At 37.5% G+C, this 27,225-nt stretch overlaps 6 protein-coding genes and 1 non-coding gene across 7 annotated transcripts; 4 read left to right on the top strand and 3 right to left on the bottom strand.

The window, feature by feature from the left end:
* Window positions 1-688: 688 nt before the first annotated feature.
* Window positions 689-1,552, top strand: LOC141712728 (uncharacterized). Its single transcript, XM_074515773.1, has one exon. It carries the CDS (start codon window positions 689-691, stop codon window positions 1,550-1,552), a length of 864 nt encoding a protein of 287 aa, XP_074371874.1.
* Window positions 1,553-8,044: 6,492 nt separating this feature from the next.
* LOC141722568 (glutathione S-transferase U17-like) lies at window positions 8,045-10,026 on the bottom strand. Its single transcript, XM_074525046.1, has 2 exons — window positions 8,692-10,026; window positions 8,045-8,531 (listed from the first exon to the last, which is right to left on the bottom strand). Exons 1-2 carry the CDS (start codon window positions 9,013-9,015, stop codon window positions 8,313-8,315), a joined length of 543 nt encoding a protein of 180 aa, XP_074381147.1. The 5' UTR covers window positions 9,016-10,026; the 3' UTR covers window positions 8,045-8,312.
* Window positions 10,027-11,402: 1,376 nt separating this feature from the next.
* TRNAG-GCC (transfer RNA glycine (anticodon GCC)) lies at window positions 11,403-11,473 on the bottom strand. The gene has a single exon. It is a non-coding gene; the product is annotated as a tRNA-Gly (tRNA).
* A 464-nt stretch (window positions 11,474-11,937) lies between these two features.
* LOC141672620 (HIPL1 protein-like) lies at window positions 11,938-16,842 on the top strand. The gene is made up of 7 exons (XM_074479274.1): window positions 11,938-12,583; window positions 12,678-12,835; window positions 14,384-15,178; window positions 15,266-15,482; window positions 15,727-15,896; window positions 16,002-16,243; window positions 16,341-16,842. Exons 1-7 carry the CDS (start codon window positions 12,490-12,492, stop codon window positions 16,738-16,740), a joined length of 2,076 nt encoding a protein of 691 aa, XP_074335375.1. The 5' UTR covers window positions 11,938-12,489; the 3' UTR covers window positions 16,741-16,842.
* Window positions 16,843-17,895: 1,053 nt separating this feature from the next.
* On the top strand, window positions 17,896-19,095 carry LOC141672614 (uncharacterized). Its single transcript, XM_074479263.1, has one exon. It carries the CDS (start codon window positions 17,941-17,943, stop codon window positions 18,832-18,834), a length of 894 nt encoding a protein of 297 aa, XP_074335364.1. The 5' UTR covers window positions 17,896-17,940; the 3' UTR covers window positions 18,835-19,095.
* A 1,930-nt stretch (window positions 19,096-21,025) lies between these two features.
* On the top strand, window positions 21,026-22,946 carry LOC141722552 (glycerol-3-phosphate acyltransferase RAM2-like). The gene is made up of 2 exons (XM_074525044.1): window positions 21,026-21,822; window positions 21,985-22,946. Exons 1-2 carry the CDS (start codon window positions 21,211-21,213, stop codon window positions 22,927-22,929), a joined length of 1,557 nt encoding a protein of 518 aa, XP_074381145.1. The 5' UTR covers window positions 21,026-21,210; the 3' UTR covers window positions 22,930-22,946.
* Window positions 22,947-26,449: 3,503 nt separating this feature from the next.
* LOC141712722 (uncharacterized) lies at window positions 26,450-26,863 on the bottom strand. Its single transcript, XM_074515767.1, has one exon. It carries the CDS (start codon window positions 26,861-26,863, stop codon window positions 26,450-26,452), a length of 414 nt encoding a protein of 137 aa, XP_074371868.1.
* Window positions 26,864-27,225: the final 362 nt, after the last annotated feature.

Genomic DNA, 27,225 nt, shown 5'->3' with positions numbered 1-27,225 from the left:
TCCAAGAAGAGGCCCAATTTGAGAAAGAACCGGGGGAGTACGGGGACTCCCAGCAATCAAAAAGATTTGTATTTGATCGTATTGGAGCTAAGGGAAAGAAAAGCAAAAAGGATCAATATAATAAGAAAACAGTTGTTAAGCAGAGAAGATTAGAAGAAATGCAGGAGCAAATCAGGAAAGAGGAAGAAGCAAAGCTTGAACTAAACATCCAAAAAAGGATGCAGTCAGAAGAAGAAAAGCTACTGGCTAAGTCCAGGACCAAGAGAACCCGGAGGGACCCCACTCCGGAGCTGATTTCTGATGATGAAGAAGAAGAAAAGCAGAAGGACTTAAAAGACATGATCTATGAATTGCAAAGAAAGCTGGATAGAGACTCAGGAGTAGAAACTCGAGAAACATTAACTCCTTTCAGCAACTCCTTGGAGGCCATTCCCCGGCAGCGGGACTTTAAACACTACAACTTTGACTCCTTTGACGGTCTAGAAGATCCGGAAGAACACCTGAACTACTTTGAGCAGATCACGTAAATATATTACTACAATGACTTGATGAAATCAAGGTTCTTCGCTTCAACTCTTAAGGGAGGGGCCAGAGATGGTTCAGCAGAATCCCCTCCCGCAACATCCATAGTTGGAAGGAGTTCCGCACTTCCTTTCTTCGGAGATTTCGGGCAAATAAAATGCACGAAATGCACATGTGTCACCTGGAGACAATCCGACAGCATGACAATGAATCTCTCTCTACATATATGCGCTGGTTCCAGGAAGGAATCAACAAAGTCTCGAGTTTGGATGAGCGGGAGGCTTTGAACATTTTCAGGAGAAATTTGGACCCAGAGCACAATGAGAGATATATCGTAGAGCTGATCAATAAGGAGCCACAAAGTCTGGCAGCAGCCTACTCCATGGCTTCCAGATTCATAAAAGAAATATATGTGCTCCAGGCAATGAGGATGACCCGGAATGGGGGGTCCAGGAGTAAGAACACTGATGACCGACCGAAAGGGGGTTACCATCAGGACAAGAAGTTCAAGCAAAACCAACAAAGCCAAGAAAGAAAAACTACTCCGGTTTTTCAGAGACTCGGTCCTAAACATGAGTTAAAGAGCGATCCAGGACCCGAGAAGCAACCCCGGGAGCCGAAGCAGGAGCCAGACTGGACTCCTCTCAACATGACCCGGGAGGAAAACTTGAAAGAGGTAAAAGACAAACCCTTCTATTATCCTCCGAAGCCTATGCAAACTCCTCCGGAGAGCAGGCCTTATAACAGGCAGTGCGATTATCATGAGACCCATGGCCACAAGACTGAAAACTGCTTATCACTCAAGTACTTCATTGAAGACCAAGTGAAGAAAGGAAATATGAAAAAGTACCTAGTCCGGGACAACAACAATAACAGAGGGGAGGCACAGAAGAGAGGAAAAAATGTAGTCAACGTAGTCCTAGGAGGCTCCCACTCCCCACTTAAGAGCCCGGACTTCGGTGAAGAAGTGCTCTCAATCCAATCACTCTCAGACCTGGTGATATCCTTCAGCAGTAAGGACTATAAATGAGTCAACCCTCATCACAATGCAGCTTTGGTTGTCACTTTGGACATCTTTGATAATGAAGTAAGAAGAATGCTCATAGATAATGGTTCCTCAGTAAATTTTCTCTTCAAGCACACAGTGGATCGAATACAGTTGGGGAGCGTCCGCTCAAATGATTGCCGGGAGGATCCACTCTATGGGTTCGGACACAACTTAGTCCCGATCCAGGGAACTTTGTATCTACCTGTCATTTTCGGAACTGCTCCTAACCAAGTAACTCATGTCATAAAATTTTATGTCATCAACACTCCTTCGTCATACAATGGAATCATTGGCAGGTCAGCTCTAACAATGATGCAAGCGATAACTTCAATCTCCCATCTCAAAATCAAGTTCTTAACCATGACAGGAGTCGGGGAGATAAAAGGAGATTATGGAATTGCTGAAACATGCTACAACCAGGGGTTAGTGATGGAAAAAACCCACCAAGACAACAAAAGGAAGGCAATAGTCCTTCACAAGCAACAAAGCATGAAGAAGCACCGACCCCAGCCAAGAAAAGAAACCATAAAAGAAATACAACTCTTTGAGTCAAGTCCGGAACCAAAAGCAAATATAACAAGTCCGGAGGGACCAACAGGCAACCAAGTAATGGTAGTCGACAAGGCAAATCAGGTCCTAGACCAAGCTAGTCCTACCATGCAAGCAACCAAAACAAAAGAACCAGAATAGGGGAACTTCTACCTAAAGAAGAACTCTGAAGCCCAAATTCATCAAATGGTTTCAAACAAAGAACAAGCAAAAATCGAAGCTGCAGTCGAAACAGAAGAAGTCCAGGTTGATTAAAGCAGTCCTAACAAAAAAGTGAAAGTTGGGTCAGAACTCGAAGAGTCCTTCAAGGAAAGATTAGCGTCCCTGCTCCGGGAGTACAAAGATGTTTTTGCCTGGAGTCCAGGGGATATGCCCGGACTACATGAGTCCATAGCAATGCACTGCTTAGATGTCAACCCCAACAGGAAACCAGTCAAACAGCCCGGAAGCGAAGCTCATGCAAAGGCATCTGGCTAGACCGGACTAGGCTGAAGATATGATGCCACAACGTGAAAGTGGGATGAACTTTGAACTGGTTGCAGGAAGCAATAAACCAGGTCATCCATTTGATTCCATTCGGAGTTATCTGCATCGGGGAAAGCTTATACTCATATTTACATAAATGTTTGAGGAATAAATGCCAGTGCGGATTCCACCCGGACCGGAGATGCTCCAGCCAAACCGGAATAAACCCATCAACCGGCCTATGATATATCCTCTCTCCGGGCTCAGGCCACCTCCATTCAATCTGGGGATCGAGCCGGAAAGTAGCCCGGATTGAAGGATCATGTGCCGCATGGTCCAAAGCAACGTACTCTTCCTTCAACTCATAATGTTCCTTGGCAACAATACTCCCGGCGAACTTTCTGTCGAATTCATCCTTATCGTACGGCCCCAGACCCGCATTAGGCTGCCTCGCGTACCCGGACCTAATACTTCTATAATAGAAGTTGTTCTCTATCTCATCACTCCTGGTGATGAAGTAACCCGGGGTGTCAACCCATAAACCCTCCGGATTGCAAGGCACCTTCTTAGAGGAGATCCTATCTACAAACAACTTAGTTATACCTTCAGAGTCAGAGGTGGACGCCTTCTTCCCCATTTCAATTCGCTCAGAATCACTAGAAGATTCTAAATCTGAACCAGACGGCCCCGGATAGCAGGTAATGTAGGCCTTTGTACGAGCTTTAGTCCGGACCATAAACCTAAAACAAGTGGTAAAGATTAGTCTAAATCCCTACAGTTTATTTATCTTGAAAGCTACATGGTCCGGACTACCCTATGTTCAATTTTACCCTAAGTCAAAAGCCAATAGTCCGGAGACCCGAAGCTCAAAAGCCAAAACAAACACAAAAACATAATAACCACTCCGGACTATAAAACCCTAGAACTAGCCTATCACTACGGACACAAGTCACAATAACACAAAAACAACAAGAACCAAATACAAAAATATCAATCCGTACTAAGAAGCCAAGTCCGGACTCAACCAAAAAACCCTAATTCTAGAAACACGACTAACCAAAATCAAACACCAAAGTACAACACAAACAAATATACATACAGATATACATATAAACATTCAACAAAAACAAAAAACAACAGCACACAAGCACAATAGTACAAACACAAAAATCAACAGAACAACAAACTCGAATAAAAAAACAAAGAAGGAATAGAGACTCACGGAGATAAAAAATATGGAGCGGCTGGGGACGACCACCACACAACTAGAAAATACTCAAGAACTCCTCTCTAAAACCAGGAACAAAGCAGGAAGAAAACGAAGAGATAAAAACAAGAACAAGAGAAAGGTAACAAAGAAAAAGAAGGGGGAAGAATGCCTTTTATAGGCACGGTGAATCCCAACAGGTCATGCCACGTGGCACGATCCTGACCGCCCATCACCCACGGTGATTAATGAAGAGTCATTATTACAGCACATCTTTTAAAAAAAGACAACTGTAATAATTCAAATCATTGGGGGGAAAATCCCCAAATCCTTTTCAACTTCCAAGTCCGGACTACTTCCCGCAGCGTAATCCGGGCTGGGGGGCAAGGAAAGCTCAAATTCTTCTAAGATCAATCAACCTTAGTCCTGATTGGCCGAACTCAGCGCAATCCGGACTAGGGGGAAAGAAAAGCTCAAATTCTTCTAAGAACAACAAACCGTAGTCCTGATTGGCCGAACTCAGCGCAATCCGGATTGGGGGGCAAGGAAAGCTCAAATCCTTCTAAAAACCACCAACCTTAGTCCTGATTGGCTGAATTCAGCGCAATCCGGGCTGGGGGCAAGGAAAGCTCAAATTCTTCTAAGAACAACCAACCTTAATCCTGATTGGCCGAACTCAGCGCGATCCGGACTGGGGGGCAATGAGAGCTCAAATTCTTCTAAAGACCACCAACTTTAGTCCTGACTGGATGAACTCATCCCAATCTGGACTGGGGGCAAGGAAAGCTCAATTTCTTCTAAGAACAACAAACCTTAGTCCTGATTGGCCGAACTCAGTGCAATCCGGACTGTGGGGCAAGGAAAGCTCAAATTCTTCTAAGAACAACAGACCTTAATCCTGATTGGCCGAACTCAGTGCAATCCGGACTGGGGGGGCAAGGAAAACTCAAATTCTTCTAAGAACAACCAACCTTAGTCTTGATTGGCTGAACTCAGTGCAATACGGACTGGGGGCAAGGAAAACTCAAATTCTTCTAAGAACAACCAACCTCAGTCCTGATTGGCCGAACTCAGCGCAATCCGGACTGGGGGACAAGGAAAGCTCAAATTCTTCTAAAGACAACCAATTTTAGTCCTAATTGGCTGAACTTAGCCCAATTCGGACTGGGGGACAAGGAAAGCTAAAATCCTTCTAAGAACAACCAACATTAGTCCTGATTGGCCGAACTCAGAGCAATCCGGACTGGGTGGCATGGAAAGCTCAAATTCTTCTAAAGACACCAATCAAAAACTCAAATTCTTCAAACAAGCCCAAATTTACTCCCCCATCCAGAAAATCTGCATAAGGGAGTGAGGGCATATGATAGTACACATAGCTCCTGCAAGGTCTAATCCCGGACTCCGAACTCCATTTAGCTCCTAGAAGGACTAGTCCTGGACTCCTAACTCATTCTAGTCCCGCGCACTGCCAGTCCTGACTGGCCCAGTCCCGCAAGCCCAACCTTGAGAAATCCCAGCACATGAGGTACTGACCCAAGCACATGACAAAAACAACTGTCACACATCAATAATGGGAATAATCAAAGCACGTATCAGAGGATCCTCAGAACATTCCTCGACCAGTCCCACGCTGACACGTGTAAAGCATCCACCCCAACCAGGTGTCCTCCACTCCTAAAACCAATGGCTACGATTTAAAGGTACCAACCCCAAAACCCTATCCTTGGGCTATAAATAGCCCAAGAAGGTAAGATTTTGGGGTTAATCACTCTCTTGCACTCATATACACACACAACCACCTTGCATTCATATCTATCTTCATCTTCCCCAAAAGCGAGTTCTTACTCTCACGCCGGAGGCGCCGCAGGACCCAAACCTCCCTTCCGGTGTTGTTTTGTAGAAACCCCACTATAACTACACATTCACAGCGGCGAAGGACCCAGGCACAACGTCAAAGGAGCGGCCCATGCACGGTGTTAAAGGAGCGGCCCACTAATAAGAGTTATCAACATCAAGAGGTGTTGAGTGAGGGTTTAGAAGATTGTTTGGAGGATGTCTAAAATGATGAAATATTATAATTAGGGAGAAATCGACAATCTGCGTGCATGAAAACATAAATGACTATCATAGTTTGATTATATTGTTTGATTAAATACATAGGCATAAGCCTTTAATGTTGAAGACAACTTGAGATAAACATTTAGAAGCTCTATCACCTTCTCAGTCGTTGGCACAACATTTCTAACAACATCATTCATACTAAACCTGTTGGACCATTCTACCAAAACCGGAGTTCTTGTTATGTCAAGTAATTGCACATCGGACTAGAGCTGTTCGCGAACCGAACCGTTCGCGAACAAGCTCGAGCTCAGCTCGTTAAGGGCTCGGCTCGAGCTCGAGCTCGAACATAAAAATGTGTTCGTTAAGAAAACGAGCTCGAGCCGAGCTTTTGACATGTTCGGCTCGAGCTCGGCTCGGTACGGCTCGAGCTCGGCTCGGCTCGGTACAGCTCGAGCTCGGCTCGGCTCGAAAAAAAATTAAAAAAAAAATATTTTTTATATATTTAATTATTATGAATTTTATTCAGATTTTTTATAAATATTTTCAAATTATTGAACTATACGAATGTCAAAATATATATTTTAGTAATTTGAAAAAATTCAGATATTAAAAATAAATTTTTTAATTTGATATTTTAATAGTTAACAAGTGATTTGACTACTACTTATAATTAGTATTTATTTCCTGATCGGTGTTTCGATTTTTTGAAATTATTTATAAATGATACAACCATACGGATGTCAAGATCTATATATTTAAGTGATATAATAAAAAATTTAGAAAAAATAAATATATTTGGTTTGCTATTTTAACAGTTAACTAGTAGTTTGACTAGTACTTCTCCCATATTAATGTTTCGATTTTTAAAAAAAATATTTATGAATGATCCAACCGTACGGATGTTAATATCTATATATTTTAGTGATATGACAAAATTTTTAGAAAAAATAAATGTATTTGATTTGTTATTTTAACAGTCAACATGTGTTTTGACCTTTACTTGTAATTAGTGTTGAGTCTAATATTAATGTTTCAATTTTTAAAAAATATCTATGAATGATCTAACCGTACGGATGTTAATATCTATATATTTTAGTGACATGATAAAAAATTTAGAAAAAAATAAATTTATTTTGTTTGTTATTTTGACAATCAACCAATTGTTTGAACATTACTTAGAACTAGTGTTTAGTCCCATATTATTGTTTCAATTTTATTAAAAATATGTATGAATAATCCAACCGTATGGATGTTAATATCTATATATTTTAGTGACATGACAAAAGTTTTAGAAAAAAATAAATATATTTGGTTTGTTATTTTGACAGTCAACCGGTGTTTTGACCTGTTCTTGTAACTAGTGTTTAGTCTCGTATTAATGTTTTGATTTTTTAAAAAATATTTATAGATGATCCAACCGTACGGATATTAATATCTATATATTTTAGTGACATGATAAAAAATTTAGAAAAAAATAATTTTTTTTGTTTATTATTTTGACAATCAACCACTTGTTTGAACTAACTAGTGTTTAGTCTCGTATTGATGTTTTAATTTTTTTAAAAATATTTATAGATGATCCAACCGTGAGGATGTTAAGATCTATATATTTTAGTGATATGACAAAAAATTTAGAAAAGAATAAATGTATTTGATTTGTTATTTTAACAGTCAACCGGTGTTTTGACTTGTACTTGTAATTAGTGTTTAGTATCATATTAATGTTTTAATTTTTTTAAAAATATTTATGAATGATCCAACCGTACGAATGTTAAGATCTATATATTTTAGTGACATGACAACGGTTTTAGAAAAAAATAAATGTATTTGGTTTGTTATTTTAACAGTCAACCGGTGTTTTGACTTGTACTTGTAACTAGTATTTAGTCTCATATTAATGTTTTGATTTTTTAAAAAATATTTATAGATGATCCAACCGTACGGATGCTAATATCTATATATTTTAGTGACATGATAAAAAATTTAGAAAAAAATAAATTTATTTTGTTTGGTATTTTGACAATCAACCAATTGTTTGAACAGTACTTAGAACTAGTGTTTAGTCTCATATTAATGTTTCGATTTTTTTAAAAATATTTATGAATGATCCAACCGTACGGATGTTAAGATCAATATATTTTAGTGATATGACAAAATTTTTAGAAAAAAATAAAAGTATTTGATTTGTTATTTTAACAGTCAACCGGTGTTTTGACCAGAATTTTTTAATTCGGCTCGGCTCGGCTCGGCTCGGCTCGTTTTGATGGAGAAAGCTCGTGTTCGGCTCGGTTCGACTCGGCTCGATTTTGTTCGATAAAAGCTCGTGTTCGGCTCGTTCGTTAACGAGCTCGAGCTCGAACACAGGTTTTTGTTCGTTAAGAAAGCTCGGCTCGTTAGAAAAAAAATTAAAACTCGGCTCGGTTCGATCAAAACTCGATTCGGCTCGGTTCGTGAACAACTCTACATCACACTGGTCTCGATAGCTTTAAGCCACCCCAAGAAGCTTCCAAGAACAATGTCAAGGTATCCAATACTATCCCCACCAAAAAAAGGTTTACCTTTGTTACACTTTACAAACACCTCCTCCAAAAGCACCAAACCTTCAATAATTTTCTCTCTTGCCACATTTTTTCTTCCCTCTCCATGTGTCAATTTAAACTCTGCTGTTAATGGAAACCACTTCAAATATACAAAATTTCACAAAAAAAATAATATTACAAGGCCAGCTTATTAAGTTGATGATCAATAATGTACCCGATAACATATATTTTCAATTCAGATAATAAAAAGTGGACTAGCAGATAATATGATATGTCAACTGGAGAAACTTTAGCAATACCTTGTGATCAATATAGTCAGCCCAGAATCGAGCTTCAGCACGATCAAGGGGATCAGAGGGTATAATGCAGGGACCATTGGTCCACACCTCATCGACATACTGAACGATGACAAGGGACTCGGATACAGAGTTATTGCCATGAATAAGAACTGGAACTTTCTTGTTTACAGGGTTGGCATTCAGGAGGAGTGAGCTTTTAGAACCGAGATTCTCCTCAAGGTACTCATAGTTAATGGACTTCACGTTGAGTGCGATTTGAACCCTGTTAACATAAGGACTTGCACACCTACCTAAAAGCTTTACATCACTTATTGCCATTATCATAAGCTAAAGAATACCTTAGGGGCTTATTTTCAGTAGATACTTGTGAAAATCATTAGGAATTCCTCTTGTTCTGTAATTTGTAAATTCCCCTTCCAAGACCTGTAAGTTTAGAGAATGTTGGAAATCTGAATGGAGGATCAGACTTGCAAATTGTGACTATATTACCCCTTTTATTTCAAACAATAGTCACTCGCGTTGCCATTACAAAATTTGAAAACGCAGAACTTCTTAAAATTGTAACTACATAAAGCTCTAGAAAGGATTAGCCTTGGAAGGCCTGTCCATGAATCCAACCATCTTCTTAATCGTTAGCAAAGCATCATTGGCAGCACAGAGTTCAAAGTCAACTATCAGCCCATGCAGCAAACTCAGACGCTGTGGGTTCATTTTAAAATTTAACAGCATGTGTTGCATCTCTAGACCTCAGCCAACCCAAGAGGCTTTCAAGTACAATCTCAAGGTAATTAACCAATGTTATTTCCACCAAAGTAGCCTTTTCGTTTCCTAAATTTCATTATATATTCCTCCAGAAATACCAAATGCAGTACTATTAACCTATTATTACTCCAAGGGGATATATGTCTGCATAAATCTCAGCTCGTTGTATGTTTGGTCTGGTCTGAGTTGGTTTACATGTACATAATAGTATTCCTGTGATAAGTGTGTCTTTCACTCTTTTTACTTCTAAAAATCTGCCGAAAAAATCAAATAAATTAAAGCTAGCAGAGGTTAGCAGTATAGTAATAGGAAACACATGCATGCTTCTTTGGTGAACTGAAAGAGTCTCTTCAGTCTTTGGTATACATCTTTATCAGCAGCAGTAGAAAACCTCTCAGCCCAAGAACCTTCAAGCTCTAGTAAATAGGATACGTGTACGGTGTATCCGAGTCTACGACACAGGAACTCGGCATGTGACCCAAGTGTATGTGCTTCTAAGCTCACAAATCTAATGCATGCATTATAAATATGCAACATCCGGTAGCAAATGGGAAGCATCACAAAAGCGAGCAGTGGGACAAATAATAACTAGGGATTGTAATACACTCTAATTAGTTAAGCTAAACAATAGTATTTGAGAAATCTTGGCACACTGTTCTCAGTTGTTTGTTATTGATGACTGTACATAACATGATGTATGCAGTGATGTACATGAACACTATGATTGACAATATGATGAAATAAAGACAAGAAGTCATGGGGTGATATGGAGTTGTGGACCAGGAACCAAAAGTAATAGTATGATGTTACAATGAACACTTTGCAAAGTCATACTAATAATACAGCATGGTCAGTGGGTTAGTGATGACAATTACAAAGATGCTTACTTTTGCCGACCATTACATCTACAGCAGTTCTGCAGTTGAGTTTCAAGTTACAGTTTGTCTATTTTTGGGTAAGAAACAGAGCTGCAGTCTACCAATACTTGATGTAATGGATAAGTTCTATCCAATTCCCATTTGCAGATATGTACAACCGGTGGCCGATTCAAGCCCGGCATCTCTGGGGCATCATGTACATAATTATGTTTGGTCCAAATTCAGAAAAAAATTTGGTCATTTTCACTAGATATTTTTATTTTTTTTATTTTCTAAGTGCTAAAATTAGTATTTCAACTATTTATCTCCAATTTATGATTATATAACTATAAATAAAATTAAATATGACTGAAATTATGAAAAATTTACAAGTATTATAGGGGTTAAACTTTTTTAACAGGGCCACTTTATAAAATATTAGTAATATTTATACCTTAATATTTTAATAAAAAAAATCGTTAATTTTTTATTCCGTGAGTACACTTGTCCCAGTTACCTTTACATTGACCTTTACATGTATCAGCCCTTCTGCATATGAGTAGCTGCTCCAAAACATATTTGTTACTCTTTCTACTTGTACTTCCTAGTTGCAAAAGAAAAATACCCTTTTAAAAATGCATTTCTACTCTGATTTGTGTATCTTTTTCAGGTATTCCGGAAGAAAAAAAATCAAATTATGCATCATTGTTGATTTATAATCGCAATTGTGCAAGTTTCATATCATCATATGCGTTTCCAAATGCGATACCAAGTAATTTTGGACATATTTGTAGAATAAAATTATTTACGAAGCAATTTTCTGGCAGTTCCGCATTTTCTCAACTTATTGTTTCTCAGAAGGCTACTGTGTCAACATTGACTAACAATTTGTATTTGCAGCACTCAGGGTCTATGGAGGCTAAAAAGAATACCACACTATATGAAACATTGAAATGTCATAAATTGCCGAGAAAATTCAACACAACTTTAGGACTTTTTGCCTAGTATCTGCAAAGTTGGAAGCTGGGCGAAAGTGGCAACTGTTCTCGATTGTCAACATTTCTTCAAAAATATAAAGAAAATTAAAAGAGATGCACCAGCCGGGAATCGAACCCGGGTCTGTACCGTGGCAGGGTACTATTCTACCACTAGACCACTGGTGCTTTTGTTGAGAAATTAGCATATTTTGTATATATTGGAATACAATACTTGTTACTACAATCATCCATGTCATTTGTGACTATGTGGTAACGGGTATGTGCAATACACCAACCTTTTTTTTATATAATTTAAGTAGCAAGGAGGTGCAATTATTTGATTGTGATAGTGCCCCATTTTATTATGAATTTTAAACATGATCTGTACTCTATCTCTATATCTTGTTTTGTTTTTGTCTCCATATCCAATATAATATTACTATAAAGATTACAGACCTCTATATTTTGTGTTAAATAATTTTAATGAACTCCACCCCAACATTGCATTTTGTATTTTTTATAATAATAATATATATTGGACTTCCTCTTTAGAAATTGCTCTGACTTTATGACCATATTATAATGCAAAAAACAGATAAACATGAGCCTCAACTTTTTCAACAGTTTTTACATAGCTTTTCTAGACATTTCAAAACCTTCATCTTCAGACAAGTCTAGCCAACTATTACCAAGATTTTATAGAGTTAGATTTGCCTTTATTTCCTCAAGTCATAACTGCCCCTACCCACTGAAATTTATGAGACACCAGTCAACTTTTGAATTTTTGTTCATTTGTTGCCCTAAACTGTTTTCTTTATCTTTAGTGCTAGATGTTCTCAACCATACATCTGAAATGAAAGGATATGTCAAATTAGAACAAACTTTCGAAGAGTACAGGTAGGACCGTAAACGAACAAAGTCGAGTCGAGTTTTGTCTCTAAAGCCTAACTTGACTTTTCCTTAGTATAATTAGAACATGGAGAGTTGAACATGTTCTGGACTTCTTTATAATTAATACTTACTTATCTCATATGATATGGCCCTGTGTGTAATATAAATACAACTCCTGCCACCTACAGTTTTAAATTTGTGTTCTGTTAGGCTATCTGTACTTGCTGAGTCTTCTCATGCTGAGGTATCAGATGAAAGATTAGTTTTGATCTTCTTTGTTCTTATTCACTCTGGCTACCACATCTTCAGTTATGGAAGGTGCTTTCAACTTTTTCTCCTTGTTTTCTCTTTTCTTGCTGGTGTTACCTTATCCTATTTCATCACTCCCTTTATGTACTGATCTTGGTAAGTCTCACTTTTATAAAACACACACAAACACACACTGATACTTGATTATTTACCCATCTAAATTATGTATGCTTTGATTGAACTGGAACAGGAGCACCTTTTTCCACACAGAAGCCTTTGGCTTTTTGTCCATATAGTGGCAATGTCTGCTGTGATTCAGCCAAAGATTTACAATTGCAGAAGCAATATGAGGCAATGAACATATCTGATACTGCCTGTGCTTCTACTGTGAAATCAATCTTATGTGCAGTAAGTTCCTATTTCACAGTTTACAATCTATAAAACTTTATTAAGTAGCTTGTTCTATTTTATTATGTGAATTTCTTGCCAGGGTAACAACTTAACCTTGATAATGTATTCTATACAATCCGATCCTAGCAGCAGTAATCTCGTACCAATTCGACTAGAACATGCCACACATAAGAGTTTTACACTTGTCAAGTAACTTAAGAATTGTAAACTATACCATACTGAACAGAAAGGAAAGATTGCTGTGAATTGCAACTCTGAATGTTGGAAGATATAGTAATATGACTAGTTACCGAGTAATACTATCTTATTGACAGGTGATTCTAAAATGCACATCCAAAAATTTGCTTTTTACATAATTTTCGGGTTAAATATCAAAGTGGTCAGTCAATCGCAGGTCATATATCAGTTTAATCATCAAATTTAACGGGGTATCATTTAGATCACTAAAGTAATAATAAATATCAAACAGATACCTCAAAATATGTGCTCGAGAATTAAAATTTATTTTATGGAGTTCTAAACATTTTTTTTAAATCTTATTACAACCAAATGAATAGTTATGAATTCATAGTATTTTAGATGATTTTTTGAGATTTTTAAAAATTTATCTACTAATTATTTTTATTTAAATAAAGCAAATGACTATAAAATTAAAAATAAATAGTATATAAATTTAAAAAAAATCTTATTATATTATACAAAATACTAGAATTCATACATTTTCATTTGCTTGTAATAAGATTCAAGAAAAATATATAGAACTCCATAAAATAAATTTTAATTCTCGAGCACATATTTTGAGGTATATGTATGATATTTATTATGACTTTAGTGATTCAAATAATACCCCGTTAACTTTGATGAGTAAACTGATATATGACGTTGAGTTGAGTGATCACTTTGATATTTAAGCCCATAATTTTCTCTCCCACGGACACCAAAGATCACGGTTCCCTTGTTTATAATAAATATGTTAAATCTGTCTTTATGAAGAGACATGGCCTGAACTTACTTCTTGAATGTCTCAGCTACATGAGCGGAAACAAGTAAAACATCTTTCTTTTGTGTCACCATCGATATAGGCTTAGTCCATGACTCCATGTCATGTTCTATTCTTCTCATAATCTCGTAAGTGCAAGTCAGAGAGTAAAATAAACTAGGCCTCCCTTCTCTCTTTAGTATCAAGGTGATATATATCCGGAAGAGTCTTCAGGTGCATTTCCCCCTAATAATTCTTCTGCAATTAAATGATAGTAATTTTTTTGGTAATGTACGTATACTCCAAAATAAAATGTGGATATAGAAAGCTGTTCCAGAAAATTTAACTACATGTCTTTATAGATGATGAAGACTGAATTTGGATTGTGACAGCAAGCATCTAGAAAAGCTAGATACTATAATAATGAATTAAGAGGACAACCCCATTTTACAAATGAATCAAATTTAATACCAGTTGGCACCAAGGATATGTGTTCTAAAACCTTTTAAAGAATTATTCTTTTTAACAGCAATATAAGAAGTTTAAATTGTAGTATTTTTGTGCAGACATGTGATCCGTTCTCAGCAGAATTATACAGGGCTGGAACCAGATCTCGTCCAGTTCCAGTCCTTTGTAACTCCACTGGTTCAGCAGACTCATTAGTGTCAAAACAGGCCACAACTAGCTACTGTTCATCTGTGTGGGATACTTGCCAAGATATCTCTATAATAAATTCTCCATTTGCCCCTTCACTACAAGGTGCTGGGACGTCTCAAAATTCCAGTTCGTCGACTTTAACTGATCTATGGCAGTCAAAATCCGATTTCTGTGACTCATTTGGTGGTGCTTCTGGGGATAATTCTTTATGTTTTCAGGGCAAGCCAGTTTCTTTTAACAAAAGTGAAACTTTACCTGCCCCTAAAGGCATGTGTCTTGAAAAAGTTGGAAACGCAGCTTACCTCAACATGGTAGCTCATCCAGACGGCTCTAACCGCGCCTTCTTTTCTAACCAGCCTGGTAAAATATGGTTAGCCAAAATTCCGGAACAAGGGTCAGGAGAAAGTTTAGAACTTGATGAGTCTAGTCCATTTGTGGATTTAACTGATCAAATTCATTTTGACACCAGCTTTGGAATGATGGGGATGGCTTTTCATCCAAACTTTGCACAAAATGGTCGTTTCTTTGCCTCGTTTAACTGTGATAAGGTCTCCAATCCTGGATGTTCTGCAAGGTGTGCTTGTAACTCTGATGTAGGTTGTGATCCTTCCAAGTTACCTTCAAGTTCAGCAAATGCACCGTGCCAATATCATATGGTAGTTGCAGAGTACAGTGCTAATGGTACAGCATCAGAGCCTTCACAGGTATACTTTAAATTAGAATTCACTTTCCACCAAGGTGTTTATTTAGAATTTCATGATCAATTTACATTTTCATATAATCTATTATAGGCCGAAACAGCAAAACCAACTGAAGTGAGAAGGATATTTACAATAGGACTTCCGTCATCATCAAGTCATGGTGGGCAGGTTCTCTTTAGTCCTGCAGACAAGTACATGTACATCATGACCGGAGATGGTGGACTTAAAGGGGAAGGGCACAACTTCGCTCAAAACAAAAATTCTTTGCTTGGAAAGGTCATGAGGATTGATGTAGACAACTTTCCTAGTAAGTATATCACTTTACATATTTATGGTTACAATACTCAATTCTAGTTCCTATGTTGCTACAGTTTATATGATTTTCTGTCTTTGTTTTTTTTGTTAATTGTTCTGTCATTCTATCTTAAAATTTGTAGATATATTTATAGTTATAATACTCAATGCTAGATCCTATGTTGCTACAGTTTAAATGAATCTCTGTCATTGTCTTTTTTGTTAATTGTTCCGTCAATCTGTCTTAAAATTTGTAGGTGAAGGTAATAAAGATCTATGGGGAAATTATTCCATCCCACGGGATAATCCGTATTCCAAGGATAAAGAAGCACAGCCAGAAATTTGGGCAGAAGGGCTGAGAAATCCTTGGCGTTGTAGCTTTGATGTGGAGAGGCCTTCTTACTTTGTTTGTGCAGATACTGGCCAGGTTCAGCCGTACTTACTTTTATTGAGCTCCTCATCTTTAGTTCTTATGTGTTGTTTTTTCTACCTTATAACAAAACATTGAGCTTAAGATCCTGACTTTCTGCAGGATCAATACGAAGAGGTTGATATTATCACCAAGGGTGGAAATTATGGATGGCCAGCTTATGAAGGACCTCTTCTTTATGACTCCAAACAGTCTACCTCTAAAAACAATACAATAGATATCATTAATCCAATCTTCCCTGTCGCCGGTTATAGCCATTCTGATGTGAACAAAAAGGAAGGATCAGCTGCAATATCTGGCGGGTACTTTTATCGTTCTACTACTGATCCATGCATGTATGGAAGGTAAAAAAGTTCAAACACTACCAACTCCTCAACTTTGAACACAAACGCTAAATCACCTATCCACACATTCTCACTATGAACCTTCTGTATGTTTCAGTTATGTGTATGCAGATTTGTATGCTGGTAACATATGGGCAGCTGCTGAAACGCCAAAAAACAGTGGAAACTTCAGTGCTACTTCAATTCCTTTCAGTTGTGCCAAAGATTCTCCTATGAATTGTAGCACAGTTCCGAACAGCCGTTTAGCTGCTTTAGGCTATGTTTTCTCATTTGGACAGGATAACAACAAAGACGTCTATATTTTAACAAGTACTGGAGTTTACAGAATAGTTCAACCAAGTCGCTGCGATTTTACCTGCTCAAAAGAAGTAAAAACTTCTGCATCTCCAAACACTCCTCCACCTTCATCTTCAAATGGTCATCACATCACAATCCAATTTTTGTTTTCAAAGGTCTCTCTTATTTCAATCTTGGTGTTAGTAGCATTTTCTTTGTAAGGAGACTGATTAATGTTTTGGTATGCTAATCTTAAGTTGGAACCTCAGATTACATGTCACAGTTTTGTATATTTCCATATCTCAGAATTTCTGCTTGCTACATATTCGGTTCTCATTTTTAGTTTTTGAAGGCTCAAGTACAAGACTTCAATCTAGTTGGTAACAATACTACATAATGGAATCTTTAAACGTTAAGAAAATATCGAATACATTTCTTATTGACGTTTGCACCAATATACTCATTTGTCCTGTGGTTTTTAAAGTATTCTTTTTTGCCCTTACTGAAAACGTACCTTTTAAACCTTGGACCGCCTGATTTGCACCGTTTTTTTCCCAGGTCCTTCGGTTTTTTTCCCGATCCAAGATTAAAAATGTACGTTTTCAGTACTTCAAGAGCAAAAAGAACACTTTGAAACCACAAGATCAGATGGGTATATTGGTGCAAACTTTGAGGTTAAAAAGGTCATTAAGCCTTTCTTATCTGATAGATTCTGCAAGTGCAAATAACCAACAATCCTATATGTTTTAAACATGTGGTATACTTAACCAGGATCACTCACCACATCAGAGCTTTCTACCCTGTACCCATACAAAATGTGCACTCCGCATTACTTGATGTGAGTTCGACTTTAATTAGCTGCACAACGAGGAATAGATGAAGGATGCGCTAATCAGATATAACACCACGAACATTGCAGATGAAAAATCTCAGAAGCTCATGGCATTGTCATATTTATTACGGTAATCAACTGCTACACACGACAGAAACAGAGGGAGCAGCAGAGACTGAGAAACTCAGGAAAGAAGCATTACATTTTACATTTTTTTTCAAGTACAATCTAACCACCACCTGCTATGTCTTTATTAACTCTGATATGCGAGTGACTAACTACCACCTCAGAATTGCCAAATAAAGCAGCCATGTCGCCCATAGTCAGACGATCAGTAAAATGTAGAAACATTTCTTACTTCTATAGAAAGTTGCACCAAATTGGCTGCATTTCGCACCCTACTTCTAATAGTTTGTAGTAAGTTTTAAGGAGAACACTTTTGACAATATTCCCCAGACCTCACTTTTAGTCCAGAATGACAATACCAACCAAGTTGGCTACTCTAATTCACATCACTTATCACTATATATACCCCATATTCTTCACATCTCTACATCCCTCTAAATCTCTTCCCTCTTTTGTCTAAGACATGAAGTTAATAAATTCTTCCATCATCATCCGATACTTCTCCATCTCACTTATGTTCTTCCCTTCTTTCATTTCATCGCAAACCTGTCAAAAAACATGTGGTACTCAACCCATCAAATACCCATTTGGCACTGGCCTTGGATGTGGAGATCCATACTTCCAAACATATGTGAATTGCAACAGTGATCGACTCACCTTCATCACGAAAACCGGCTGCTACCCCATCACCTCCATAGACTATGATAACCAAGTTATATATATTACTGATCCCTCCATGTCAACTTGTTCTTGTACACAACAAAGCAAAGGCTTTAGCCTAGACTGGAATGCTCCATTTAGTTTTCACGACGACACTGTTTTTGCTCTACTTGACTGCTCAATATCTTCTTCCCCTATCTACAAATCCATTAATGGTGAAAAGAATTCATCGCTTCCACTATGTGATTATCAAGGAACATCTGTTTGTGATCATCTTTCTTCTTGCCAAGCTATCAGCAGACTCGACATTGCAATCTCTACGTGCTGTGTTTACACACCCGTGGATCTTGGGCCATCATTTGACATGAACTTGGAGAAACTGCAGTGTAATTCATATTCGGGTTTATATGGATTTTCTGGCCAAGAAAATAACCCAGAGAACTGGAAATATGGGGTGGCACTCAAGTATAAGTTTAATTTTAATAACAAGTATCCTACAATGTGTGATCAGTGTGAGAAGAGCACTGGAGTTTGTGGGTACAGTGGACCATCTAATTTATTTTCGTGTAATTGTCCAACTGGTTTTAATACAACAATAGATTGTTTTGACGGACAATCGTGGAGCAGTGCTTTCAGGCACCTACCATTCCAGATTATCGCTTTCTTGGCATGTTGCATAGGATCAAGGTTGTGGTAGATTGCTCTGAAATGTCAACATACTGGCTTAGTGACAATTCTTCCTGTACTCAAATGTTCAATACTAGCGTGAAATAATCATGTACCAAGTTTAATCAAGCTCTATCGACATATAATCTGTTATACTAAAATCTCATGACCCTCTGACTTGCGCCTACTGTGGCCGAGGATCGAGGTGCTCAGGTTAGTCAAAGACCTATTGACAGGACCAACAAGTCTATGTAACTAACTTTACTCAAATGACATGATCTATTTCACTATTTGAATAGGTATCCATGAAAAATAATGCAAGCCAAAGCTAAGGCCTTAAAGAATTGTCTACGTATAAGATTCTACAAGTTTCATCTTTATTTCATTGGAATGAAACTGTGGAATAAGATTCCATCTTTTGAGCTTTCTCATAATGCAAGAATCAGCATCTTAACTTTAAAATATGTTTTCCTATCTGTTACCTCAATTCAGGAAGCTCCTCTTGTGATAAGAAGGCTTTGTTACCCTACCTTTTATATATTTCGAAGTCTTTGGCATCTTCTACACTTTGGCTGCAGCTCTGAAGTTTCTGGGAAAGTACTCAGCTATCATCTATGTCGGAACAATTTATGGTGGTGAAGGATGGCATCAACTACAAAGTAATAAAATAGTTGGAGTCGTACGGCATTTTTGAGTATCTGATTCTCAGAGGAATGGAGTCTTCTGCACTTAATGTTAAAACCATTAGATTGGTTCAAATTCTGCTTATATTAAAATTTTCTTAGAATATTACCTCCGCAGACTATTGATGATTTTTTGTACTCCTGTACGCGAATATCTCAACTTAAAAAACCATCCGAGTCGTTTTTCACTCTCATTCCACCCCTCTAAAATGATATGGGATAGCTTAACAAGTTATTTCTCAGTCATCTGAGGTTGACACTCACCACTGATTGCTTGGACCTCGACCGGGCTCTTAGGCCTATTTGGGAGCTACCCATGAGTTTGGTGTAACTTGAGCTGTGATACGCTATATTGAGCCTATCCCCCAACAGTTGGCTTGACGTGAATTTTTGTGCAACAATTAGATGTTTGCTGCTTCGAATTGATAAAAGAACAATAGAGACAAAACAGGGAATCCAGGCATCACCAAGAAGACAAAACTGCAAAATCACCTGTGTGAGAGAGTGAGAGGGAGCATCCAATCTACTTGTGTTTCAACCTTAACCAAACCTATACACATACTAGCTCTAACAGAGTATTTGTCAAACCTTTCGGCCTCCCTGACAGGCTGACTTGTAAACTTTCTCGGCCAATACAAACGCTCCCAGCAAAAGGATCAGCAAAATCAAACATGAGCCTTCTTTGTAGACCATAATAGCCTCAGACCTCAGCTGTCGTCGCAGATTCATATTAGCTGTGTAATTGTTGATCTGAAGAATTCAATAACTAAAAGACATAATGATTCACAGTACACACATTAAGTATTTTTCCATATTGTAAGTTCTAAATCCTTAGACGACAATCAGCAAGAACAAAACCGTCATCTTAACTGAGAATCTCCATAAGTTTCTCTATCCTGGAGTGAATTTTACAAAACATAAGTCTCCAAAATTTTCTTATCAGGCTTCATTTTCATTTAAGCAACATACTAGTTCATTGAAAGTATCACCACAGATTTACCGTAAATAACTTCTGAACCCTATCAACATAGAATTTGATAACAAAGATGATTAGTAATTCTTTCTGTACCTTTCTGTTTATAATAAGACAAACTCACTGATTAAAGCTAGAAGTTGAAATTATCTTCACAACTATCACAGGACACCAAACTATGTCTCATTATGTCACAGCTAATATGGTAACATAATCAACACTTTGTCTTATGACATACTTTTCATTGTTTTTATTTCGCCTACCAGAAATCAACTCTACAGTTTTACTAATACGTACCTAGTTCACAAGGATCCCTCATCATCAGGTGGAAGGTCCCGACCTAGACAATTTTACACGTATATTATACAATTTTTAACCAACCACCCATTTGTAGTTCTATACAATTTTTTTTTGAATCATCAAATGCATGTTTTTAACTTATTGAGATTTGGGAGTTCAAAATAATATACTATGCCTAGATGATACCAAGCGGCTAAAACTATAGAGAATATTTACATACATTCGTTGTCCTTGTTACTTCCACCCTGATATACAGTGATGTTTAATTATGTAATGGTTCTTAATCTCTTCGCCTACATAGTTTGATGATTTTGTTTCGTTTTCAACAACCCCTTATGCTTTGATACATCTATAAATAGACTTGAGCTTTAAGCATAATAAAATTCAAATAAATTTCATCAGCTAGACAATTTCAGCTGTTACCACAGCTATCAAGTGCTTCTATTCCAAGATGGCTATAACAAACTTCCCAACAGTTGAGAATTGTTCTTCAGTTGGCCGAGAAAAAGACACGGTTGTTGCAGACTTGGATGGAACATTGCTACGAGGTCGTAGTTCGTTTCCTTATTTTGCTTTAATTGCATTTGAGGTTGGAGGTGTTCTCAGGCTTCTCTTTTTGCTGCTATGTTCACCACTTGCTGGTATTTTATACTACTTTTTCTCCGAGGCTGCTGGGATCCAGGTTCTCATTTTTTCGACCTTTGTTGGGATGAAAATCTCTGACATAGAATCCGTGGCACGAGCTGTGTTGCCAAAGTTCTACTCAACCGACCTGCACCCTGAATCATATCGCGTATACTCATCATGTGGTAAACGTTGTGTTCTGACAGCGAATCCAAGAATAATGGTGGAATCATTTTTGAAAGGTTTCTTGGAAACAGATTTAGTTTTAGGAACAGAGATAGGAACCTTCAAGGGAAGAGCAACAGGATTTGTTCTCAAGCCTGGAGTACTTGTGGGGGAGAACAAAGCCAACGCCCTTCGAGAAGCCTTTGGGGAGGTTCAACCAGAAATAGGCCTAGGGGACAGGCATACTGATTTTCCTTTCATGGCATTGTGCAAGGTTTGCAATATGATCCCTAAAGCAAAATTGACTAATAAACTCTTATTCACAAACTTAAAACAAATGCAACTTGATTAAACCTTTAGCAGACAAGTTCACTAACTAATAGCAGACGAGCATCAATTCCATTTGACTCTAACTAATACAGCTCTTGATTTGCAGGAAGGCTTTGTAGTGCCACCAAAGCCAGAGGTTGAGGCCGTAAAAAGTGAAAAACTCCCCAAGCCCATCATCTTCCATGATGGACGTCTCGTCCAAAAACCAACTCCCCTAATGGCACTAATCACCATCATTTGGATCCCCATAGGCCTAATTCTTGCAATTCTGCGAGTTGCTGCTGGAGCATTACTTCCCATGCCAGTCGTATACTATGCTTTTTGGGCACTTGGAGTCCGAGTCACTATTAAGGGGAACCCGCCTCCTGCTGTCAAAAAGTCCAATGGAGACTCAGGAGTCCTCTTCATCTGCTCCCACAGAACCCTCCTAGACCCAATATTCCTCTCAACTGCCTTAGGCCGAAAAATCCCTGCAGTAACATACTCCCTCTCCAGACTATCCGAGATCATTTCACCTATCAAAACTGTTAGACTTACCAGAGACCGTGCCACTGATGCATCAATGATCAAAAAGTTACTAAAAGAAGGAGACTTAGCAATATGCCCCGAGGGAACCACTTGCCGCGAGCCCTTCCTCCTCAGATTTTCCGCTATGTTTGCTGAATTAACAGACGAATTAGTACCCGTTGCAATGGAAAACAAAATGAGCATGTTCCACGGGACAACAGCCAGAGGATGGAAAGGGATGGACACATTTTACTTCTTCATGAATCCCAGCCCAGCTTACGTCGTAAATTTCTTGAATAAGTTGCCGAAAGAACTAACATGCAGCTCAGGAAAACCAAGCCATGAAGTAGCAAACTACATTCAAAGAGTGATAGCAGCTACATTGTCCTATGAGTGCACCACATTTACAAGAAAAGATAAATACAGAGCAGTTGCTGGAAATGATGGCACAGTGGTTGATAAATCAGTCAAGGCTAAAAGCACAGTGGTTGATAAATCAGTTAAGGCTAACAAAGTAATGGGGTGCTCATTGTGGGGGTGCTAATTAAGAATCAACTTATTTTTGTCACAAATTTTCATATTTCAAGTCCTCAGAGAATCCACATGTATGACAACCAAGAACATGTTTTTTTCAACAAAGAATATTATAGTGCTCATTTGGATAATTATACTGCTAAAACACACTTTTTTTGTTGCGGTGTTAAATATAAATATAGTAAATTTGATAATCGTTGATAACAAAGGAGACAAATTTTATATAAAAGAATAAATTGGATTGATGTGATGTATTAGATATTTAGGTCACATCATTGATCAAACAACAGTCAGGTTCTTATTTTCCACTCTCGTTTGATGTCGATTTTTATTCTGAGCAATAGCCCTTACCTGTAATGTACTACCATGTAATAAATACAGTAAATTATTAATTTTGTGCAGTAGCGGACCACAGTGGACTGGACCCATGCATTATATAGATCAACTCATACAGTGTCATCAGCGACACCCGCATAAATTATCGCTCTGATCTGGTCCACTACTGAGTTTTTCTATTTAAAATTTGGATTTTATTACATTTTGACCCTTTAAATTTTATCAAATATACACAAAATTCTTCAAAATAAAATTATATCTTTTTACCACTTAAGTATGTTTTTTATACATTCCGACACTTTTCCCGTCCGATGTAGGATAAATAGGTAATTTTCTTATTAATTGTTATAACCTTACTTATGAAATATGCCCATTTGTACACGTTAACACATTTAATAATTTTTTTTAAAAAAATCTTGTTCATTGCTTCTTGTTGAGAAACAAAGCATCGTGTTGCTTTTTTTATTTTTCTTGATGTTATAACTATTGTTATGTTAAATATATGAGTAAGTTTTGTATACAAATTTGTATTAAAAATAATATCGTGATAAACAGTATTATATCTAGGGATGGAAAAATAATCCGATCCGACGGATACCCGATCTGAAATCAGAAATTTTGGATTTACCGAACCCGAATTTTTGAATATGGATTTGGATATGAATTTAATTTTAAACCCGAAAATTTTTGGATTTGGATATTAGGTATACCGATCCGAAACCCGATCCGAAATCCGAAATTCTATCTGCACCCGATCCGAACCCGAAATCCGGAAAATACCCAAATTATTAGTTATATATAGAGTAAAGTGCACTTTATGTACTTACATTTTGGGTGTCAGACCACTTGCAATACTAACTTTCACTATCTCTCACTTGAAATACCGCAGTAATAAAATTTTTACAGTTTGCGTGATTCCGTTAACTTTCACTAACTCCGTCTCTTTTTGCAGGGGTATGATTGTCATATCCTTATTACAACGCGACAGTCATATTCTTCTGCCACTTTATTGAAAGAAAGAAGTTTCCATCTATGTCTCCCGCCTTTTAGAGAAGAAAACAAAACTTTTTTTCCCGCTAGAAGATCGTTGTTGCTGCTACAATGGCGTGGTTCATCAGAGATAGGAAAGACAGATGATTACCAGCCTCATGAAGGTCCCGATTACGGAGGTTAGTGCTCTAATTGAGAACTAGGGTTCTAATTGAAAAGGGGCTTTTTGTATTCTTGTACATATATGTTCGATTAGGGTTTTATTTTGTTAGAATATGAATTTATAGTTTAGTTTTGAATCTTTTTGCCTGTTTAAAGTGTTGCATGTTTTTCGATCTGTATTCATGTGGTCCTTTTCATTTTTATACTAAAAAGTGATAAAAATATGTTTATGGTGGTCCCTTGTGTTTCACCAGGAGTGTACAAATAGTCGAAAATGATTGTTTTTTTGTATTTTAGGTTTTGTTCTGTACTATTAGGGTTTGCACTGTTTTAAGTGTATAGAGTATGAATAGTTGAAAGCAATTCACAAAGACGTGATGAGGAGGATACAACAAAGGAGGGACAAAATGCAAAACAGCTATGCTCAGAACCCCATATGTCCTAATGCCATGAGGAGGCTGAATAAGTAAGTACTTTTATCCTAATTACAGTGTTCTCTGTATGTGTTTTTAAGTGACTTATATAGGCAAAATAACTATTTATATGTAGGGCAATTGACCAAAGCAAAAGATGCCATGTTTTATGGAGTGGTGGTGCAAGATACTTGGTCACCATGACAGCTGGAGGTTATGAGATAGTGGTTGACTTGGAGGCACATAAATGTGCTTGCAAGAAATGGGAATTGTCAGGTATCCCATGCTATCATGCTTGTGCATGCATAGCATGGAGTAAAAAAGGTTATGAACCATTTATTCATCAATGTTTTACTAAAGACCTCTTCTTGGAATGCTACAAATATATTGTTGAGTCTATTTGTGGTGAAGAGGAATGGACAGAGACCCCATATCCTAAACCTCTTCCACCAGAGGTCAAGCCTCAAATGGGTAGGCCTAAAAAGAAAAGGAGCAAGAAAAATGATGTGGTTGGTGTTGATGCAACTAGGTTGAAAAGGCAAAATACAACTGTTAAGTACACCTATTGCACTGAGTATGGACATAATACAAGAACCTGTCCAGCAAAGATAAATACCAAACCTTTTTGTCAATAATTTGGTAAATACACACATGTAGTGCTAATGACTGTTTATCCATATTTGTTAGGCTTCAAACATTGCAAATGGATGTGAAAAGACAGTTAAGACAAGGAAGAAGTACATCCCCAAGAAGAAGGCACCAGAGGCACCCACAACTGGACAAACTGATATTCCTCCTGTGCAGAATCCTATTTCTCATGAAGCTAGAAATGTGACTCAGACTGTCATATCAGTTCATGAGGTGCAAGGAAGAAGGACATCACCAAGAAAGATAGTGAGAGTAAGGCAGAAGTACACCCCAAAGAAGAAGGCACCTGAAATACAAACAAATGTTCCTCCTGTGCAAGATCCAATTCTTGACAAATCAATTCCAGAAGTTGGTAGTGGATCCTGTGAGGGTACCCAAGGTGGTGTATTCAAGACAAAGAAATGTCAACAAAAGTCAACAAAAACTCCTCTTCGAATTCAGCCCAAGACAGTGAGCACCAGGAACAATGTCACAACCACTACCTATGAAAATATTCAGGCCAGGAGAAGAGAAATGCAGTCCAAACTTAAGGACAATCCAGTTTGGAAGATTTAGATTTGTCATGACTTCTTTACTATGAAAGTTTGTCTGTGGTTTTTTTATGCTTTTGGACTATTTATGCCTTACTTTTGGATGTAATCTAATGACTATTTATGCCTTACTTTTGGATGTAATTGATATGTGTTAAGACAGTTGACATTACATCATGTAATGACACAAGACAATGGTTATGTCAAGGCACTTGATTACTTATGCATTTGATTTTGTATACCATTACTGTAGTGACTTCTTATTGCTCATACTGGTATATGGCTAGTGAAATGAAATGAACAATACACAAGATTTTTCAGGAAACACAACCACCACTACATTCTTTCACTTAGATTTGTTCACAATAACAATGATCATAGTACAAAATAAACTGATTGCATAGAAAATCAAACTAAAACACTTAAGCAAACTAAACATAGGTCTACCCCTCTACTCGTCGATTGAGTCGTAACCTTTCTCGTCCACACTGACTTGTCCCAATGACTGCAACACCATGTTCATCATGAGAGAGAAAAGGACAAACATTGCAATGACTGTAAATTCTTCCTTCCTTTTCAGCTTATCCAACTGAGCTTGGTGCCTTGTAACCATTCGATCCATCCTCCACCTGAGCTTATCGATCGCATCAACATTTCTTTGTTGTAGCTCTTCAATCACCTCTACTGCTCGAGCACTAAGTGGTGGGTCGATCCACTTGTGATACCCGCAATTATCATCTCCACATTCTCTGAACCTCCTGCCTGCATTTACTCCAAACCAACGAGTCTTCACAACACTCATTCGGTAACAATCACACATGACATCGAGCAAGTCTTCACCAGCAACAACATTGGAGGAGGCCATTGTGATGCTCACTTTCTAATTAGGGTTTAGAATTCGGTATATACATGTAATTGGGGTAAAAGGCGTGTATATATAACTGATGTAGCCGTTGTAATAAGGATATGACAATCATACCCCTGCAAAAAGAGACGGAGTTAGTGGAAGTTAACGAATCACGCAAACTGTAAAAATTTTATTACTGTGGTATTTCAAGTGAGAGATAGTGAAAGTTAGTATTGCAAGTGGTCTGACACCCAAAATGTAAGTACATAAAGTGCACTTTACTCTTATATATATATATTCATTACATATATAATTAGATTTTTATATATTACATATTATAATATTACATATATATTATTTTATATAATATACATTATACA

The sequence above is a fragment of the Apium graveolens genome, chromosome 1 (genome assembly GCF_009905375.1).
Source record: "Apium graveolens cultivar Ventura chromosome 1, ASM990537v1, whole genome shotgun sequence".
Lineage (NCBI taxonomy): Eukaryota > Viridiplantae > Streptophyta > Magnoliopsida > Apiales > Apiaceae > Apium > Apium graveolens.
Note: the sequence above shows the minus strand (reverse complement) of the source record. Positions and strands in the feature narration are given on the sequence as shown.

Excerpts from the sequence above, each read along its gene's own strand:
- LOC141712728 (XM_074515773.1), top strand. The coding sequence starts at position 689 with ATGCACATGTGTCACCTGGAGACAATCCGACAGCATGACAATGAATCT.
- LOC141722568 (XM_074525046.1), bottom strand. The coding sequence starts at position 9,015 with ATGATAATGGCAATAAGTGATGTAAAGCTTTTAGGTAGGTGTGCAAGT. Across the intron at positions 8,532-8,691 it reads CTGACTATATTGATCACAAG|TGGTTTCCATTAACAGCAGA; the intron begins GTATTGCTAAAG and ends GTATATTTGAAG.
- LOC141672620 (XM_074479274.1), top strand. The coding sequence starts at position 12,490 with ATGGAAGGTGCTTTCAACTTTTTCTCCTTGTTTTCTCTTTTCTTGCTG. Across the intron at positions 12,584-12,677 it reads CCCTTTATGTACTGATCTTG|GAGCACCTTTTTCCACACAG; the intron begins GTAAGTCTCACT and ends GAACTGGAACAG. Across the intron at positions 15,483-15,726 it reads TGATGTAGACAACTTTCCTA|GTGAAGGTAATAAAGATCTA; the intron begins GTAAGTATATCA and ends TAAAATTTGTAG.
- LOC141672614 (XM_074479263.1), top strand. The coding sequence starts at position 17,941 with ATGAAGTTAATAAATTCTTCCATCATCATCCGATACTTCTCCATCTCA.
- LOC141722552 (XM_074525044.1), top strand. The coding sequence starts at position 21,211 with ATGGCTATAACAAACTTCCCAACAGTTGAGAATTGTTCTTCAGTTGGC. Across the intron at positions 21,823-21,984 it reads CTTTCATGGCATTGTGCAAG|GAAGGCTTTGTAGTGCCACC; the intron begins GTTTGCAATATG and ends CTTGATTTGCAG.
- LOC141712722 (XM_074515767.1), bottom strand. The coding sequence starts at position 26,863 with ATGGCCTCCTCCAATGTTGTTGCTGGTGAAGACTTGCTCGATGTCATG.